The sequence below is a fragment of the Nycticebus coucang genome, chromosome 16 (genome assembly GCF_027406575.1).
Source record: "Nycticebus coucang isolate mNycCou1 chromosome 16, mNycCou1.pri, whole genome shotgun sequence".
NCBI classification, from domain to species: domain Eukaryota; kingdom Metazoa; phylum Chordata; class Mammalia; order Primates; family Lorisidae; genus Nycticebus; species Nycticebus coucang.
The window spans coordinates 72,827,633-72,848,833 of record NC_069795.1 but is presented as its reverse complement, the minus strand read 5'-3'; the positions used below and the strand labels follow the sequence as shown (position 1 = coordinate 72,848,833).

Sequence of the window (21,201 nt, the reverse complement as noted above, 5' to 3'; positions counted from 1 at the left end):
ACTAGAGCAATTTTAGAGCTTATTCCTAACACAAAATACAATATTGGTAAATCAGGAAAAAAAGGCTGAGAACGTCTTCAATTGTAATGGTTTCAATAAAAAGAATCTTTTATCCAAGTTGTAAACAGTGATAAAATAGACTCTAATGAGGGAAAATTAGAAGTGGGAGACCTCAAGTGACCAATTTTGTATATATTTTCTTTCATGTTAAATCGGGCTAATGATGTACTTGCTAGAATTTTCTGGTTTGTGCCCCTGAACCTGCCCTGTTTAAAAATCTTAAGTTTATCACTGTGCCCACTTGCATTCTGATACTTCATTTTCCATTTTTGTTCACCTATTATCCATTCCCTCTTTTAGGACATGGAATATTTAGAGAATAGATATTTCCAACACTACAAAGCACTCCCTCATTTATCTTCACAGTAGGAGAAGGAAAAACATTTTTAGGTACTAGTCACTCGCAATATTCTTCTCTATGTAATAATAAAAAAAGTTAATTATAACAAGTAATGCTTGTAAGCGCTCCCCTAATGAGCACAATGTAGAGTATAAAGCACAGCCCCTGGGTGAAGGGCTCAACTAAAACTTGAACTCTAACAAATACAAACAATAACCTAATTATTTTTACCCTCACATTACGCTGAAATAAATAAAAAAAGAAAAGAACTGGAAAAAAAAAACTAACAACAGGAATAATGGAATTCTCTACTTTTGATCCAGTGAATTTCCATAAGCAGTGTGATTCTCATGTAGGTGAGAGGATCAGAATTTGCTGGACAATCTTTTAAAACTACCTGCAGGTGACAAACTACTTGTGGACTACATTATCCCAATTTCACTCTGTTGTTTCCTCATTCCTCTGAGAATCAATGTTTTAGAAACCTCAACTACCGATGAGTGTATATGGAATATGTCTGATGGGTTATGGCAGAACAAAGACTTTAAAACAATGCTAAGGGAACACACAGGTGAAATGCCGTTATTTTTCAGAGAGCTAAGAATTTCATATGAACCAATTTACAGTTCCGTGGATCAGGCAGATAAAAAAATGTCAGAGTAAGTTTAGTCTGGGACAACAGTGAAATGATTCCATATCAACCATCAGAAGGATACATCTTCAAAGATACAAGTATACACACAAGAGTTCCCAAATTATAAATGAGACCACTTTAACCTTTTCCTTATTCATAATTTACCCCCTGCCTCTTTCACACTCCACCACCTTAGTTATGATGAACTGTTTAAAACAAACAGAAGACCAAAAAAATCTATTGAAGATTCTGGGGAAAGTATAGAATCTAAAATAGGGGCAGGAATAAGATGTAAAAACCTAGGAAAAATGCTCAGCCATCCTTTAACCCCCACAAAAATAGAGAAGGTACCAAAAAAAGAAAGAAAGAAAATGGTATTAAACTTGTAATATTTGATGTATACCAATAATAAAAGATGAGGACAAGTCATCTTTGAGCACCTCTTGTAATCGCAGAAGTCAAACATGACTTGAATATTACAAATTTAATATTTTTTTTCTTTCTTACATCTATCATAAATTTATTTATCTATCATAAATAAATTATATATTTTCATTCTTTGGCACCCTCTGTATTTACTTTTACTTCACCTGAAGTTTCTTATTTAAAATTCTACCTATTAACCCAACTTAAAAAAGTTGTCTTCTTTTCTTCTGCTTATATAACAAGTACTAATATTTATTTAAAATTTAAAAATATTTTCACAATTCAAAAAGTAAAAACGTATAAAAAGATACATATATAAATATGTACCATGAAGAGTCTCACTGGTACTATATTTCCCATTTGTCTAGTTCCCATCATATTTATTAGTTTCTTTATGCAAACTAAAACAGAATGTTATTGTACCAGGCTATCCTCGGTGGGGTAAGCTGGGGCTGAGCTGGCAGGGACTAGTGTGTGCAAGACCAGAGTACCAGGTCTCAAAAATGGCATTGTTATGAGAGGGCACAAACTTGTACATGGAACCTTAAAACATGAATCCAATTCCTGAACCTGGGCTCCAATTCTGGTTGGGTGTGGGAGGCAGACAGGCTCATCTTTCTGTGAAGTACTTCACCTCAATCCAGGACAAAGCACCTAGATGGGCCATTCCTGGGGGCTCATTAAGACCAGGGAAGATGAAAGGAGCCCAGAGGCACCCCAGACTGGGCAAAGTCATTAAGACCATCACTGCATAGAGTAAGCAGGTGGGTAGGGCTAAGCCCTTTAAACTCCTAACAGGCAGTCAGATTAGGGAAGCGGGCTTGCTTACCCTGTGGAGATAAGACTTGTTTTCCCCTCCACCTTTTCCCAATTGCCAGATTACCCAGCCATTTCCTGTTTACCCAATCTTCCCAGGGGCTTGTGATTCTTTTAATCCTGCATTTGAATTTTGGCACCCTTACATTTTGTATATATACTTTGTGTTAAAGATCAATAAGAAGTTTCTGAGTTTGACCTCCTCTGCTCCCATTGGGATTCCCTGAAACTCTCCCTCTTTGCTGACGACATGATCTTATACTTAGAGAACCCCAAAGACTCAACCACAAGACTCCTAGAAGTCATCAAAAAATACAGTAATATTTCAGAATATAAAATCAATGTCCACAAGTCAGTAGCCTTTGTGTACACCAGTAACAGTGAAGATGAGAAGCTAATTAAGGACACAATTCCCTTCACCATAGTCTCAAAGAAAATGAAATACCTAGGAATATACCTAACGAAGGAGGTGAAGGACCTCTATAAAGAAAACTATGAAATCCTCAGAAAGGAAATAGCAGAGGATATTAACAAATGGAAGAACATACCATGCTCATGGATGGGAAGAATCAACATTGTTAAAATGTCTATACTTCCCAAAGCAATCTACCTATTCAATGCCATTCCTATCAAAATACCAACATCGTACTTTCAAGATTTGGAAAAAATGATTCTGTGTTTTGTATGGAACCGGAAAAAAACCCGTATAGCTAAGGCAGTTCTCTCTAACAAAAATAAAGCTGGGGGCATCAGCATACCAGATTTTAGTCTGTACTACAAAGCCATAGTGCTCAAGACAGCATGGTACTGGCACAAAAACAGAGACATAGACACTTGGAATCGAATTGAAAACCAAGAAATGAAACTAACATTTTACAACCACCTAATCTTTGATAAACCAAACAAGAACATACCTTGGGGGAAAGACTCCCTATTCAATAAATGGTGTTGGGAGAACTGGATGTCTACATGTAAAAGACTGAAACTGGACCCACACCTTTCCCCACTCACAAAAATTGATTCAAGATGGATAAAGGACTTAAACTTAAGGCATGAAACAATAAAAATCCTCAAAGAAAGTATAGGAAAAACACTGGAAGATATTGGCCTGGGGGAAGACTTCATGAAGAAGACTGCCATGGCAATTGCAACAACAACAAAAATAAACAAATGGGACTTCATTAAACTGAAAAGCTTCTGTACAGCTAAGGAGACAATAACCAAAGCAAAGAGACAACCTACACAATGGGAAAGGATATTTGCATATTTTCAATCAGACAAAAGCTTGATAACTAGGATCTATAGAGAACTCAAATTAATCCACATGAAAAAAGCCAACAATCCCTTATATCAATGGGCAAAAGACATGAATAGAACTTTCTCTAAAGACGACAGACGAATGGCTAACAAACACATGAAAAAATGTTCATCATCTCTATATGTTAGAGAAATGCAAATCAAAACAACCCTGAGATATCATCTAACCCCAGTGAGAATGGCCCACATCACAAAATCTCAAAACTGCAGATGCTGGCGTGGATGTGGAGAGAAGGGAACACTTTTACACTGCTGGTGGGACTGCAAACTAGTACAACCTTTCTGGAAGGAAGTATGGAGAAACCTCAAAGCACTCAAGCTAGACCTGCCATTTGATCCTGCAATCCCATTTCTGGGCATCTACCCAGAAGGAAAGAAATCCTTTCATCATAAGGACACTTGTACTAGACTGTTTATTGCAGCTCAATTTACAATCGCCAAAATGTGGAAACAGCCTAAATGCCCACCGACCCAGAAATGGATTAACAAGCTGTGGTATATGTATACCATGGAATACTATTCAGCCATTAAAAACAATGGAGACTTCACATCCTTCGTATTAACCTGGATGGACGTGGAAGACATTATTCTTAGTAAAGCATCACAAGAATGGAGAAGCATGAATCCTATGTACTCAATTTTGATATGAGGACAATTAATGACAATTATGGTTATTGGGGGGGAAACAGAAAGAGGGAAGGAGGGAGGTGGGTGGGGCCTTGGTGTGTGTCACACTTTATGGGGGCAAGACATGATTGCAAGAGGGACTTTACCTAACAATTGCAATCAGTGTAACCTGGCTTATTGTACCCTCAATGAATCCCCAACAATAAAAAAAATAATAATAAAAAAAAAAAAAAGAAGTTTCTGAGAAGTCAGAAAGTCTTTGCATTGTCTCAATCTATCACCTGGCATATGAGCTGATGTAGGCCTCTCCAGGCTCCCAAGACTTTATACATTAAGTTGGTGTAGAGTCTCCCCTGTTGTCTCCCAACCCAGATCGGACCCACAGGGAGCCCCAAAAGTTGGGGATCTAATGTTCTGACCTGGCTTGTGTTAAGAGGAAGGCCTAATCCACTGCTTCCTGGGCATGATTAGGCATAACAGGTTATACTTTACCTAAAGCTAAGGAGAGCAAGACCTAGCTAAAGAACACCCAAACCCAAAGTGAACATTCCTCCCTTTCCAGTTTTCTTTCATCTTGTTATTCAGAAGAAAGTCTTTGTTTTAGTGATTTGGCTTTAATAGTCTTCTATTTTTTAGAGCCATTTGAGGTTTACAAAAACTTGAGCAGTTTCCAGGTACCTCCTCACTTCCCTGCTCAGAGTTTCTAATACTACTAAAATCTTGCATTAGTGTGGTAATCTGTTACAATTGATAAGCCAATACATTGATACATTATTAACTGAAGTCCATATTAGCAGGTTCACTTTTTGTGCTGCACATTCTATAGGTTTTGACAAATGTATAATAACACATATCCACAATTATAGTAACAAACAGAATTGTTTCACTGCCCTAAAAATCCCATCCTCCAGATATTCATTTCCTTTCCTGCTCTCTCCAAATGCCTGACAACCATTAATTGTTTTACTCTCTCTACAGTTTCCCTTTTCCAGAATGTCAGAGTTAGAATTATACATAGTAAGTAGTCTTTCATATAGGCTTCTTACGCTATGTAATAGGTACTTAAGGCACATCTATTTCTTTTTGTGATTTGATAGCTCATTTCTTATTATTGAATAACTATCCATTGTATGAAATACCAGTTTATCCACTCACCTTTTGAAGAACATTTTTCTTTATTGCTTCTAGTGTTTTGAAATTACAAATGAAGATATTAGTATTTGCACGTAGGATTTTGTATAGACAAGTTTTAGCACTATTTTTGAAATGTAAGGTAAGGTTATGCTCAGCTTCATGAGAAACACCCTGTCTCCCAAAGTACGGTACCACTTTGTATTCCTACTAGCAATGAATGAAGAGTTCCTGCTGTTCCACACCCTCATCAGTATTTGATTTTGCCAGTTTTTTGGATTTTGTCATTCTAATAGGTGATTAGTAATCTCTCATTGTTCTAATTTGCAATTCCCTAATAATATATGTTGAGCATCTCTTTATATGGATATCTGTCATCTGTATCTCTTTGGTGAGGTATCGCTTCAGATTTTTTGCTCATTTCTTTTTTTTTGTAGAGACAGAGTTTCACTTTATGGCCCTCAGTAGAGTGCCATGGCATCACACAGCTCACAGCAACCTCCAACTCCTGGGCTTAAGTGATTCTCTTGCCTCAGCCTCCTGAGTAGCTGGGACTACAGGTACCCGCCACAACACCCGGCTATTTTTTTGTTGCAATTTAGCCAGGGCCGGGTTTGAACCCGCCACCCTTAGTATATGGGGCCGGTGCCCTACCGACTGAGCCACAAGCCGCCCTACTCATTTCTTTTCATTAAATTTTTTAAGTGGACTATTTGCTTTCTTATTTGAGTTTTTAGTGTCTTGATATTTTGGCTTCAAGCTCCTTTATCAGATGTGTTTTGGAAATATTTTCTCTTAGTCTGGGGCTTCTCTTTTCATTCTCCTAACAGTATCTTTCATAGAGCAGAAATTTTTACATTCAGTGAAGTCCAACTAATCAATTTTTCTTTCATACATCATGCCTTTGGTGTTAACTAAAAATTCACTGTCAAATCCAAGGTCACCTAGGTTTTCTCCTGTTATCTTTTATAAGTTATACAGTTTACACTTTACATTTACGTCTGCGATCCATTTGGAGTTAACTTATGAAATATGGTGTAAGATATGTATCTAGATGTATTTTTTTGCATGTGGCTATCTAGGAGTTCCAGTATCATTAGTTGAAATGACTATCTTTTCTTCATGGAATTGCTTTTTCTCCTTTGTCAAAAAATCAGTTGACTATATGTATGTTGTTATAATTCTGGGCTATTTTATTCCATTGATCTATTTGTCTAATCTTTTACCAATATCATACTGTCTTAATTATTGCAGCTTCATATTAAATTAATATATTATAAATTAAAACAATGAGATAAAGCTTAAAGTCAGATAATGTGAGTCCTCTAACTTTGTTCTTTTTCAGCATTGTGTTGGCTATTCTGGGTGTGAAGTAATAATAAAAATAAAACTATGTGCTGCAAAATGATGTTTTGGTCAGCAGCAGACCACATAGACCACAGTGGTCCTATAAGATGAAATATTGTATTTTTATTGTACCTTTTCTATGTTTAGATATGTTCATATACACAAATACTAGCCATTGTGCTACAGTTGCCTACAGTAATCAGTACAGTAACATGCTGCACAGGTGTGTAGCCTTGGAGCAATAACCTATACCATATTACCTAAGATTGTAGTAGGCCACACCATCCAGGTTTGTGTAACATTCTATGAAGTTCAAACAATGACAAAATTGCCAAATGACGTGTTTCTCAGGATGTATTCCCATCATTATGTGACACATAACTATATATAAATTCTACCCCAATTCCTGACACAGAACTCCTAAAACTACCATTAAAGGTGGTAGGAGACTCTTTTGTCCCAATACTTCGTCTCTGACCTTAGTCCTGTCCTGATACAGAGCTTCTAAGACCTTCATAATTTCCTGATAGAGGAGTACCTAGAACAGTGACAAGAGCACATTTTGCTCTAATGAGACAACTCTTTAGAACTTTCAGTCTGACCTCCATCCTCTGGGAGGGGAGAGGAGCTGGAGACTAAGTTAACAGTTGATCGTGGCTAAATATTGAGGTCTCACAAAAACACTTAAAAGACAGGATTTGGAGAGCTTCTGGGTTGGTAAACATATCCATGTGCCAGGAGGGTGGTGAGTCCTAACTCCATGAGAACAAAAGTTTCTGTGCTTAGGACCCTTCCAGACCTCCATGTACATCTTCATGGCTTTCATCTTTATGCTCTGTAGTATACATCATCATAAAGCAGTAAATGTGTTTCCCTGAGTTATGGGAACCACTCTAGTAAATAACTGAACCCAAGGAGGGGGTTGTGGGAACCTCCAATGACAGCCAATTGGTCAGAAGCACAGGTGACAATCAGGACTTACAACTAGCATCTGAACTGGGAGCAATCTTGAAGGACTGAACCCTTATTCCGTGAAGTCTGTGCTAACTCCAGATATACAGCATTAAAAGTGACTAGTAGGACACTGAGCTGGTGTGGGAAAACTCCCCATACATTTGGTCTCAGAAATGAAGTTCTGAAAGTACTGATAGTCATCAGTGAGAGTATACAAGTTTGTTTTTCCCTATTCACTAGATGTATTTGCTTTTCCAAATAAACTTTAGAATCATTTTATCAACAGCCGCAAAATAACTTGCTAGAATTTGAGTTGGGACTGTGCTGAATCTGTAAACCAGGTTGGATAGAAATGACACCTTGAGTCATTGAGTCTTCCTACCTACAACAGAGAATATCTCTCCATTTATTTAGATCTCCTTTATCAGTTTTATAATCTCCCTCATACAGCTCTTATATATATAGTTAGATTTATTCTGAAGTATCTCTTTTTGGTGCCAAAATAAATGGAATTGTATCTTTAATTTCAAATTTTAATTATTCCTTACAGACATATAGGAAAGCAATTAACTACTGTACATTAACCTTCTATATTCTACAGTCATGTCATAATTTTTTTTGAGACAAGGTCTCACTCTTGTCACCTGAGTTAGAGTACAGTGGCATCGTCTTAGCTCACTGCAACCTCAAACTCCTTTGGCTCAAGTGACCCTCCTGCCTCAGCCTGCCAAGTACCTGGGACAACAGGCACATGCCACCATGCCCAGCTATTTTGTTCTACTTTTAGTAGAGATGCAGTCTTGGCTCTTGCTAAGGCTGGTCTCTATCTCTTGTGCTCAAGGGACCATTCCATCTCAGTCTCCCAGAGTGCTAGGATTGTAAGTATAAGCCACCACCCTCAGCCTCATAATTATTAATTCCAGAAATTTTGTTGATTCTTGGGATATTCTATGTAGACAGTCATGTCATGTGTGAACAAGGACAGTTTTGTTTCTTCCTTCTCAATCGGCATACCTTTTATTTCCTTTGCTTGTCTTACTGCATTAACTAACACTTTCAGCAAAATGTTGATTAAGAGTAAGAGGGGACATCCTGCCTTACTCCTGATCTTAGGGGAAAAGCATCTAGTTTCTCATCATTAAGGATGACATTAGCTATATGGTTTTTTGATAGATGTTCTTTATCAAATTGAGGAAGTTCCCCTGTATTCCTAGTTTGCCACAAGTCTTCTTTTTTTTTTTTTTTTAATTGTGAAAGGGGTTGTATTTTGTCAAATATTTTTTTCCATCTACTGTTATAATGTGATTTTCTATCTTTCTTCTTTAGTTGACACGAGAGATTACACTAATTGATTTCTAAAGTTGAACTAGCCTTGCATACGTACGATAAATTCCACTTGGTTGTGGTGTATAATTCTTTTTATACATTGCTTGATATAATTTTCTAATATCTTGTTGAGGATTTTGCATCTATGCTCATGAGAGATAATGGTCTATAAAGTTGTCTTCTTAAAAGGTAAACAGGCTGAGAAATCTTAGAGCTATCAGTTACATATAAGTGGTAATTAGTTAATCAGATTATTGTTCTTTTGAAACCTAAAATGATATCAACTTCAATGAGACAAAAAAAAAATCACTATCAGAGAGAAAACATGGAACAATTAGAGGAATCAAAACAATTAGAGGTTTTATAGCCGGGCGTTGTGGCGGGCGCCTGTAGTCCCAGCTACTTGGGAGGCTGAGGCAAGAGAATCGCTTAAGCCCAGGAGTTGGAGGTTGCTGTGAGCTGTGTGAGGCCATGGCACTCTACCGAGGGCCATAAAGTGAGACTCTGTCTCTACAAAAAAAAAAAAAAAAAAAAAACAATTAGAGGTTTTAGCCAGTTGTAGCATTTCAAAAGGATGAAAAGCTGTAGTTCATACTACTTTCCACAGTTTTTAAGTTTTGAATCTGAAGAGGGATAAGGAAAGAATCAGCCTAAGAAGAGGAATAGTGTATCTGAGTCCCTGATAAAAATCATTATTCCTTTTAACAGGTTTTGTGAGATACAATAGCTTGTCTGAATTTTAACTTAAGGTAACATGGTCTAATCTCCAGATTCCATGACTTATGGACTGTCCATCACAAGTCAGGGATGGCAAGACTCTATGGGTGTTAAAGATTTCTCTGCCTAGGCCTACTCCACCAACAAAAAACTACTCAAATACATACACTGCTATTCTTTCTGCTACACATCCAGCATAACAATAGCAACAACAAAAATAGTATCTTCTTTATCAGCTGTTTGCAGTCAGGAGTCTCCAAATTGCCTTTGTTTCTTCTCTTTATCAGGTTGTGTAAATTGCTTCAAATTGAACTCCTTCTTATGGAAAAATCTGACCTCAATGGGAGACAGGACAGGAAGGCTGAGGGATGGTAGCCAGCTGTCCTGTGTCTGAAAGGGGGGAGGGGCTGTATCTGTGGGAGAGGGTGTTTGGAAGAGGAATTGGGATATTATGAGAAGTCCATTCATCTCTTCTAGGGAAAGCTCTGGTGTGGAACCTGTGATGTTATCTATTGTTAGAATTACGTGGCTGAATACACACATATGGTTTTCTAATATTTTGATATTATGAATATGATTTCCTCAAATTTTAGAATTTAAGCTTCCTGGGTAATCACTAATTTCTCCAGATATCTCCAGATATTTTCCAGAAAGACACCCTCTAAGTGTTCCCCAAACTAATAGCAATTTTAAATCAGAATACAAAGTGAGTTGAATGGGTTTTTACAAATGGTATTCTGAGCTTAATGCTCACAACAAAACGAGGACTAATTCATAAGAACTTTTCAAAGTGAGTAGAAACAAGGGAAAGGAAAATTGTGCTGTCTCAAATGTGCTAAATTTTAAGAAAGGAAATTTCAAAAAGCTTACAAAAGGCATAAGGGGAAAAAAAATCAGTGTGTGTATATAGCTATATATATATTTAAGACAGAGTCTCATTCTGTCATCCAGGTTGGAGTGCAGTGGTACAGTCATAGCTCACTGTGGCCTTGCACTGCTGGCCTCAAGCAATTCTCCATCTCAGCCTCCCAAAGTGCTGGGATTACAGATGACAGCCACTGTGCCAAACAAAAATTAGTATATTTTGATAGCTATAATTTCTGGAAGAAATTCCACTAGAAAACAAAATAGTTGGCAATATCTGGAGAAATTAGTGATTACCCAGGGAGCTCAAATTCTAAAAGGTCACAAGAAAAAGAAAAAGGAAAAGAGGCAGATAACTAAGAAAGAATATGCAGAAGTGGGACAAAATACTGCCCACGTGTTCCCTCTTCATTCTTCCATTGTGCTTCCATCTGCTCAGATCCTTTCTAGGGCAGCTCAACCCTCCTCCACAAAATCTTCTCTAATCCTGACTTGAACTAACCTCGCCTCTTCCCAATTCTGTGTAATTGGCAATTATTCATAGACTTCTTCGCCTCCCCCATTCAATGTTAAGTTGTGAGACTGCAGGGCCCATATCTTGGTGACCCCAGAACGCTTATAAACATTGCTTCCTAAAGAGCAAATGATAATAAATGTGCTGATAAAGTCAAAGAAGCTAACCAGAAATCAGTGTTTTTAGAAGCATGGAGACTAGGGTAGGTATAAAAAACACAGATTTTGAGCATACATAAGTTGTACTAATACCCAATCCAATTCAAATCAATTATGTAACAAGTAGAATGAACAGGCACAGTCACCTGAAATTGCAAAAATAGCACATACCTGCAGGAGACTTTCTATGGCATGAAAGCCTCGAATTAAATTCAGAGCTCCACATAAAAGACTAAGGATAAATGCCACAATCCCTGACAGAGTTGCTGGTTCCAGTCGCTGGTGAGCTGGAAAATAAAAGAAATAGTCAGAAATGAACACCAGCATCTCGCATAGCTGAACTTACATAAAATAAAAATTCATTTCTCAATTTAAAGGGGTCAAACATAGATTAATCTTCTTAAAAGCAGACAGTATATTTTCGTAATTAAATATTCTTTTAAAATGAAAAATGTTTGACAACATAAAAGCTTCATTCTCCTGAACTCAAACTAAATTAACTTCTTTTTTTCCTACATTTTTAACAAAGGCATATAACATTTGGAATGGATAGTGGTCAGGAGTGCTCACAACCTGATAGTAAATCATTTAGGAAAAACCTTACTGTCTAAATATGTCTGCTATTTGCAAGTAGGTACAAATATTTGCAAAGGTGACTTTGCTTAGAAATTCATTCCATGATTCCTAATTTTTCTGAAAACGCTTAGAAAACATTTTTAAGGACAAACATAGCTAGATTTTAAGCAAAACTCTCCCTTATTTGGGTTCCAGGGCTATAAATACCACTGAATATGTGTAAAAGCTCAAATATAATCAATAATCTGAACTCCACAACAGAACAAAATCTTATAGCTGTGAAATTCCTGAACCTCTGAATAACACTTGAAGGTAGAAGTGATAAAACACCAACTGAAGAAGTGACCATTTTACCTTTAAAAATACATCCCCCAATCTTTCAGGGCATCAGCAGCACAAGACATTCAGTTACACAAAAATTTCCCTTCATCATCATCTTGTGCTTAATAGAATTAACAATGGAGTCTAAGCGAAAACACAAAACTAAATACATAATCATCTAGACCTCAAAAGAGAAACAGAAGGAAAGAGAGGACAAGGGAGTCACATTTAGATTATTTTATTTAAAGCAGTGAAGTGTAAAAGCCCCAACAATGAAGTTAATGAAGTGGAACATTAATATAATAAAGGGCTTAAATCTTTGCAACTTATATTCAGCCATTACAGCAGAAAACCTTCCCTGAACAATTAAAAAAAAAAACAAAAAACCCACATATCACAGAAAGTATTTGTTCTCCAAGTTCAGCAAAAAAATGCTAATATAGGATAATGTCCTCTTAAATTTCTTTGGTGTCCAAGCCTAGTCTCTCAACCAATTTCCTTAAAATTTAATATAAAAATAGAAAAGTAAATGTCTTTATTAAGTATTGCTACAAAGTTTTATAGCAGTAAAGAAAAAAGTTCACAATTTTAAAATCTATCCAACTGATCTATCAATTAATCATGTTTCATAGCCTCCCTCTCCTCTCCTCAGTAGTTAAGGGAGAACTGGCCTCTTAAAAAAAAAAAAAAAAAGCAGAAGAAGAAAGAAATCCTCAATACAGATCTCAAAAATAAAACCACCTAGCAACTGACCAGATTGTATAAACTGCACTTCTCAAGTATATAAAACAAGCTTACCTTATGAAAAAAATCCCAAATAATATCCTGCATTATAACTAATAAACCTTACCCTTTTACAGCCAAGTAAGGCATGGCCATTCTTTAATGGAAAAACATTACCTACCATTTTAATGTGTTCCTGAATACCTACTTAAGAAATGAATAATAAATTTATATAAATTAAGTATCTGTTATGTTTCTAACATTTGCCTCTTGGCCTTAGAACACTCTCTTTATAATAATAGTATACCATTTATAAATTAATTATTTCAAAATTACCAAGATATATTTAAAGCCTCAAAAGCAAATGATAAGCCTCCTCTAATGAGAACAAGGTAGGCACTGTGCTGAAGGACAGGCTGGCACTGTGCCAAACCACTGTGAGAAAGAAATTCTAGAGGAGATGCTCTCCCTCCACCCACTTCCCAGGACCTTTGAGAATGGTTATCAAGAGACAATTACATCTTCCACACAACACAAAAGGGTAATATTCCTTAAGGATAATTTCTCATTTTTGTTAAAATGAGAAATTTTAACATATTAATGTATTATGCTATAATATATACACACATACATATTTTACCTATGGAAAATAGATTTTAGACCCATTGTTACGCTTACTGCACACTTCAATTTGGCAACATGCTAGGTACTACCAAGTAGGCAGGACATTTGGAACAGTAACAAAATGAACATGGGGGCATTATTGGTAACTTTGTTTGGCTCGAAGAATAGGGAGAAATAAGGTCAGAAAGGGAGGCTGAAGCAAATTAACAGACATCTGAAATTCTAGGCTAGGAATTATGGGAAATGAGACAATGGGGAACCCCTGCAGCACAAGAGATTGATAGGATTAAGGCTACGCTTGAAGATAATAATCTATTAATGGGTTGTAAAGAGATCAAAAGTAGGGAGGGAGAAATAATGTTTTCTGAGTGTCTTCTTACTAGGCACACACAGTCCCATTTATCTTTCAAAATGAGGTACTTCATGAGGTCAGGATGACTAACGTCTCTATGCTTGAACTTTCTTCATCTATAAATTGAGGTTAAATAATTTGCTAAGTCAAACAGCTAGTAAGGGCCATCTTCCCAATTAGCACTTGGGTCAGTCTGACTGAAAAGCCCATGTGCTTTTTATAATTCTATAATAGGGAGTTCATGAGAGAATCACTGCAAAAACTGACTGAAATTGGGGCCTGAATTAAGACAGTCACAGTAGAAATGGGAAAAAAAGACATGAGAGAGATTATGGAGGTTAAAACTATTAGACTTGGGCATTAATTAAAACTATTAGACTTGGGAAACAAAAGAGAAAAAAAATAAAATGTTGGAGTTTTACATCTGGGTGATTGGAAAGATGAGGCTAGCAACAGACCTATAGAAAGAAACTTAGGCCTGATTAAAAATGGGGACAGTGTAAACATCTCAAATTTGAGGGGATGGTGAGGCATGTTTAATAAGCAACTGAAGAAAAGAATAGCAATAGAGCTGGAGAAATAGATAAGGTCTGCATCTGAAGGGAAGGGTTTAAATGAGATTACCAAGGGAATAAGTAGACCAAGGGCAAACCTTCAGTAAATATTGCCATAGGGAAAGAAGGAGTCAAGGAAGCCAGACTTGGAGAACAAACAATAAAAGAGCCACAGAAACCCAGGAAGGGGAGACCATCAAGAAGAAAGGCTGGCTAACAGTGCCTATACACAGGTCAAAGAACATCTGAACATAAATTGACCAAGTGATAATTGGTAACTCCTTTCATAAAATAGTTTGAGAAAAATGGTAACTCCTTTCATAAAATAGTTTGAGAAAAATGGTTTACGGTAAATTTCAGACTATCTCATTTAAAGGAGAGAAAAACAGGATGAAAACTTAACAGAGACAATAGGATTGAGAAAATAATCCTTTCCCCCCAACAATGTGAGCAAGATGAAGACTTGAATATATTTACATTGGTGGAATGAAATAATTCAGTGAAGAATTCAGAAGAGTCAAGAAAAAGACAAAATAATTGATGAAGTTTAGTACAGAACAGTCATTAAGAGGATTCCAAAATACAGTACTATTCTAAACCTCAACTTGATAATACCACAGTGCCTATCCCACCAGTCGAAGGCCAAGTTCAGAAGGTACAATCATTTAAGGTGTCCAAAATGTCTGGAGGGAAGAGCCTTCAGGACAAAGAAATTTCAGGTCAGTTCCATCTAAATGAGCATAATTTATGATTAAAGTATGACTGAATGAATCTAACATTCTGGCACAAAACATAACTATTTTTTTCATCAGGGAAGACTGACTTTATCATCACCACCTGCAAAAAGCATGAATGTCCTTCAAGGCCCCAAGACCTAAAAACAGTACACCCTTCTTACACCTTCTGGAATGTGTATCACATTCCACCTTGTACCTGGATCATTACAAAAGTTTTGAGATACACAAAAATCAAGAAACATAAATTTGCATGGATGGAAACAAATGAAGCCCTCCCATCAACAACAATAAGCCACACAAACTGAAACTTGTACAGATGAATCAAGAAGGACTGTCAACTGTGTTTCCTGAAAGTGAAATAATAGACTGTTATAGTCTATATAGTCTGTCTCAAAACTTTCATAGTGACCCAAGTATTTAGTCATTGGATTATATTTCTTTTTCCCATCTTTAGGGCAGTTAATGTGTTTACATCTTATACTATTGTTTGAATTTTCAGTAAAAAGTTTAGAAAATAAAACAAAAAATAAAAGCAGAATACAATATTAATGTTATAATGTTAATATATTGACTTCACGATGGACATCTGTAGACTTCAGAAAATAGTAAGCATGGCAAAATAAAAATATTCATGCCCAGGCTTGGTGTCTGTAGCACAGTGGTTATGGCGTCAGCCACATACACCAAGGCTGGTGAGTTCCAACCCGGCCCAGGCCAGATAAACAACAATGACAACTGCAACAAAAAATAGCCAGTGTTGTGGTGGGCACTTATAGTCCCAACTATTTGGGAGGCTGAGGCAAAAGAACCACTTAAGCCCAAGAGTTTGAGGTTGTTGTGAGCTGTGATTTTACAGCACTCTACTGAGGGCGACACAGTGAGACACTGTCTCAAAAAAAAAAAAAAAAAAATTCATGCTGATTAGGAAAAAAAACAAAAAATAAGCTATTATGATAGAGAAAAGCAAATAATTTTATTAAAAATTCTAAAATAGAAAAACATATTTTAACTTGGTACTACAGAAAATATTATGTAGGCTTCGTCTATATTAAAAGCAAGTTTAAAGTTAATTTTAAAATAAGTTCCAGTTGGGAATTACATCCAAAATTTCTCTTTCTTAAAGCATTAACAGATAGCAGATTCTCCCCATTTTCCAAGAGTCTGTTGTTTGGTGATCTAGGACACCATGTAGTCCTCTGGTCAGAGTGGGACTTAAAGAAGTCAGGCAATATGTAGAGTTTCCAACAAAGTCCATCTTCTAGTTAAGTCAAGTTGGATCTCTCACCCCCAATTAAAATTGTACTACTAAGTCCTAAGTGTGTATATTAATGGGCAGATGTCCTTCATAATATTGACTTATATACCTATGGAATTAGAACTATTAGAGAAGGAAGAGCCAAAGGAAATTCTGGAGTTCTCCCAACCCAAACATCATCAAAATATTTACTAATCCCTAAGGTAGCTGCAGAGATCAGCACCACTATCCAAGGCTTAAAAGATGCATAGGTAGAGAGTGATTCCTATTATATTCCCATTTAACTCTCATTTATGATAGGTCCCCAAAATGGGTATGTCTTAAAGGATAAAAGATTATTGTAGGTTCCAACTGCATGTGCTTTTCCAGATATAGTCTCATTATGGAACAAATCAATTCATTTCCTGACATGCAGGTACTAATTTGATAACTTCATCCCCTCAATCCTAATAAAACAGAGAAAATCAGAAGCATTTTACTTTTACCTGACAGAGAGAGACATCATTGTATTTATCATATTGCCATGAGGTTATATTAACTCTGTGCCAGAGCTTAGTCAACAGCAGAGGTTGGAAAACTATGACCCAAAGGCCAAATTCAAATCCGCACCTATTTTTTGTAAACAAAATTTTATTGAAACACAGCCTCAACCATTCTTTTATCTAATGTCTATGGCTATTTTCAGGTGTTATACCAGCAGACTATATGACCTGCAAAATCTAAAGGTTAAAATGCTTACTCTGCTAAGATCAGAATCAGGAACAACACAAGGATATTCTTTCAGAATTCTTTGTAAGCATAGGAGTCTGTATTTGCAGTTTATATGTATTTTCTTTCATTCTTTAGAAGGTATCATTAAGTTGTCTTCTGGCTTCCATTGCTTCTATCAGATCTAGTGTGTTAGTTTGTTTTTGAGAGCTATGTTCATGTAATGTAGTCTCAAGGTGTTTAGTTATTTGTTTGCCAACATTCTGTTTTCAAAATCTTATTGTATACATAATCTGAATCTTATGTAACTATCTTATTCCAAGAAAGATACTTGTTTCCTTCTGCAAGATTTTTGCAGCATGAGCATAGGAATCCTTTCACTCCAGAGGAAAATATGGCTCAAAACTGAGTTACAGTCCCTATAAAAGCTGGTCTACTTGAATTCACCCATATTCCTTGGGTCTAGAAATCTATGGTCCTAACCCAAAGCTAGGGGGTTACTTAAAAGGTTCATCACCTTGGTAGGCCATGTTCTCTAGTTCTATCTCCCTAGTCTTGAAAAACCATCAGATCTCCCTTCAGAATTGGTAAAAACATCAAAGGGAAAGTAACTCTACATATGAGGCTCATCTCCTCGGGCCTCCATCCTCCCCTCCATCCCAGTAATTTTTTTTTGAGAGAGTCTCACTGTCACCTTGGGTAGAGTGTCATGGCATCATAGCTCACAGCAACCTCCAACTCTTGGGCTCAAGAGATCCTCTTGCCTCAGTTTTTCTACTTTTTCATAGAGACAGGGTCATTTTGCTCAGGCTGGTCTTGAACTCATGAACTCAAGCAATCCACCCACCTCAGCCTCCCAGAGTGTTAGGATTACAGGTATGAGCCACCGCACCCAGCCATTCCAATAATTCTTAATTATGAATGTTACCGGATCTCCAAAGACTGCAGGAAAATTATGTACGATTAAATTCTATATTATATTAAACCTATATACTCTATAGATTATATTCATTACTATACTCATCTCATCATTTCTACGTATACTCAGTGGGACTGGTCTGAACTGCTTATTCCATCACTACTGGAACTGAAAACCTTCAAAGTAATAATTCCTTCATTTTTAGTAATTTTAAAATTAGAAATATCTACATTCAATAAAATTTACTCTTTTAAAGTACACAATTTAGAAGCTTTTAGTATGTTCACGAAGTTGTCCAACAGTCATAAATATCTAATCCCATCACATTTTCATTACTCCCAAAACAAACTCCATCCCCATTAGTAGTAGTCACTGACTATATCCCTCTAACCCTCCAGAGCTCCTGGCAACCAACTAATTTACTTTCTATCTCTCTAAGTCTGCCTATTCTAAACATTATGTATAAATGAACTTATTAATACATGACCATTTGTATCTGGTTTCTTTCACTTAGCATGTTTTTAGGGTTCATCCATGCCATACAATGAATTATTACTTCTTTCCTTTTTTATTACTTTATATTCCATTACATAGATATACCATCCTTTGTTTATTCATTCATCAGTTGATGGACAGTTGTTTCCCTTTTTCAGCTGTTCCAAATAATGCTGCTCTTCATGAATTATTCTAAATAATGTTACATTCATGTACTCATTTTGTGTAGATACATGTTTTCATTTGTCTGGGGAATATATTAATACTAAGAGTAGAATTTCTGGGTACATGGTTGTTCCTCTTAACTTTTTGAGGAACTTCCAAACTATTTTCCAAAGTGATTGCAGTTTTACAATCTCACTGGCAATGTATGGGGGTTCCAGTTTCTCCATATCCTTGTCAACACTTGCTATTATCTGGTTGTTGTTTTTTTTTTTTTTACCCATCCTAGCAGGTATGAAGTGGCATCTCCTTATAGTTTTGCTTTGCATTTCTCTAATGACTAATGATGTTAAGCATCTTTTCATGAGTTAATTAGCCAGCTGTACAACTTCTTTGTCGAAATGCCTATTCCAATCCTTTCCCCATTTTTAGATTGGATTATTTGTCTTTTTATCCTTGAGCTGTAAGAATTACTTACATATTTGCATATTAGTCCCTTAACAGATATATGACTCGCAAATATTTTCTCTCATTCTGTGAGTTGTCTTTTCACTTTCTTCATAGTATCCTCTAAAGAACAAAGTTCTAAATTTTGAGCCAGGTGCAGTAGCACACTACTCTGGAGGCTGAGGTGGAAGGATAGCTTGATCCTAGGAATCTGAGAACAACCTAGTGAGGCTCTGCCTCCAAAAAAAGATTTTAATTTTGATGAAGTCCACTTTATTTTTTTCTTTTCTTAATTGTGCTTTGATTGTCAAATCTAAAAACCCTAATAGATGATTACAAAGATTTACACTTACATTTTTGGCTAAGAGCTTTATAGTTTTAGCTGTTCAACTTAGGTCTTTGATCCATTTTAGGTTAATAGGTTGTGAGGTAGGGCAACAACTTCATTCTTTTGCATGTGGATATCCAGCTGTCATAGCACCATTTGTTGAAAAGGCCATTTTCTTGGCATCATCGTCAAAAATTAGTTAACCACAATGAAAGGGTTTATTTCTGAACAATTGTTTCTGATCCACTGATCTGTATGTCTGTCCTTAAACTAGACCCACACAGCTGTGATTACTGTTGCTTGGTAGTAAGTTTGGAAATGTGAGTCCTCCAACTTTGTTTTTTTCCAAGATTATTTTGGCTATTGTCCATCTTTTGCATTTCCATATGAATTTTAGGATCAGTTTGTCAATTTCTGAAAAAAGATAGCTGGGATTTTCATAGAAATTGTGTAGAATTTGTATATCAATTTGGGGGTACAACCATTTTAACAATATTGTCTTCCAATCCATAAAACATGAGACTATTTTCCATTAATTTAGGTCTTAATTTCTTTCAATGATATTTTGGCAGTTTCAGTGTATAGGATCTTCTTAATTTCATTTTCAGATTGTTCACTGCTAGCAACAGAATCTGATTGATTTTTGTATGTTAATCTTGTACCCTGCAACCTCACTGAATTTATTAGTTCTAATAGTTTTTCAGTGGATTCCTTACAATTTTCTACATAACAGATGTCATACATGAAGAGAGGTATTTTATTTCTTCATTCACAATCCAGATGCCTTTTATTTATTGTCCCTGCCCATCTGACCTGGGTAAAATCTCTGGTACACTGTGGAGTCAAAGTAGAAAGGAGCAAAAGCAGCCATCCTTGTCTTGTGCCCAGATCTGAAGAAATCTGATGTTAGCTGCGAGATTTTCACAGATGTCCTTTATTAGATTGAGGAAGTTCCCTTCTATTCCTAATTTTTTGAGTGTTTTTTTTTTTATTTTATTTTATCATGAAAAGCTGCTTAATTTTGTCAAATGCTTTTTTTGTATCTGTTGAGATAATCATGTTTTTTTTGCTATCAGTATCTTTGTAAATACTTTGACTTTCAGTGTTTGTATCCTTGAACTGAAGGTATGTCTCCTCAAGAAAGTATATATTCTTGAATCTCTCATTTTTATTTCTAATCCAGTCTTAGAATCTCTGCCTTTTGGCTAGATCATTTAATATATTCATACTTGTAAAATCCATTCACATGTCATTATTTATTTAATGAATTTTACCTGTCATTTACTTTTTTCCTATACATGTCTTCTTTTTATTTTGCTTTACCTCTCCTTCATGGTTTTCATTTGCATTAAGTGGATATTTTATGTGGCAATATTTTAATATAGTTAACAATTTTCACTACTTTTTGAGTTATCTGCTTTGGAACGATATAGGCTTATTATATACATCTTAGAAGAAACAATTTCAGATTTATGTTAACATAAATTCTAGCTAACATAAAGTTAATTAACATAAGTTAATTCTAGCAAGCTATAGAAACATCACTCCTATATAGCTCTAGTCTCTTTCTTCCCTTTTTTTGGTATTGTTATATACATAAACAAACAGCACAAACTCCAAAATACTTTGTTATAATTATTACTTTACATAACATCTTTTATGCCTTTAAAGATGCTAAGAGAAGAAAGGATAGCAGCTATGCATTTATAGGTTTTGTTAACATTAATCTTTTCATTTCTGGCTCTCTCCATTTGTTCTTGTGGATTTAA

The 21,201-nt window shown here is 35.9% G+C and overlaps 1 protein-coding gene across 3 annotated transcripts in view; it reads right to left on the bottom strand.

Annotated features, from left to right (window-relative positions):
* SEC22A (SEC22 homolog A, vesicle trafficking protein) overlaps nt 1-21,201 on the bottom strand; it is an 82,528-nt gene that overhangs the window by 32,219 nt on the left and 29,108 nt on the right. For all 3 annotated transcript variants that reach the window (XM_053564430.1, XM_053564433.1, XM_053564432.1), the window contains exon 5: nt 11,403-11,518. In XM_053564430.1, coding sequence (XP_053420405.1) covers nt 11,403-11,518 — 116 coding nt within the window. The remainder of the gene's footprint in view (nt 1-11,402; nt 11,519-21,201) is intronic.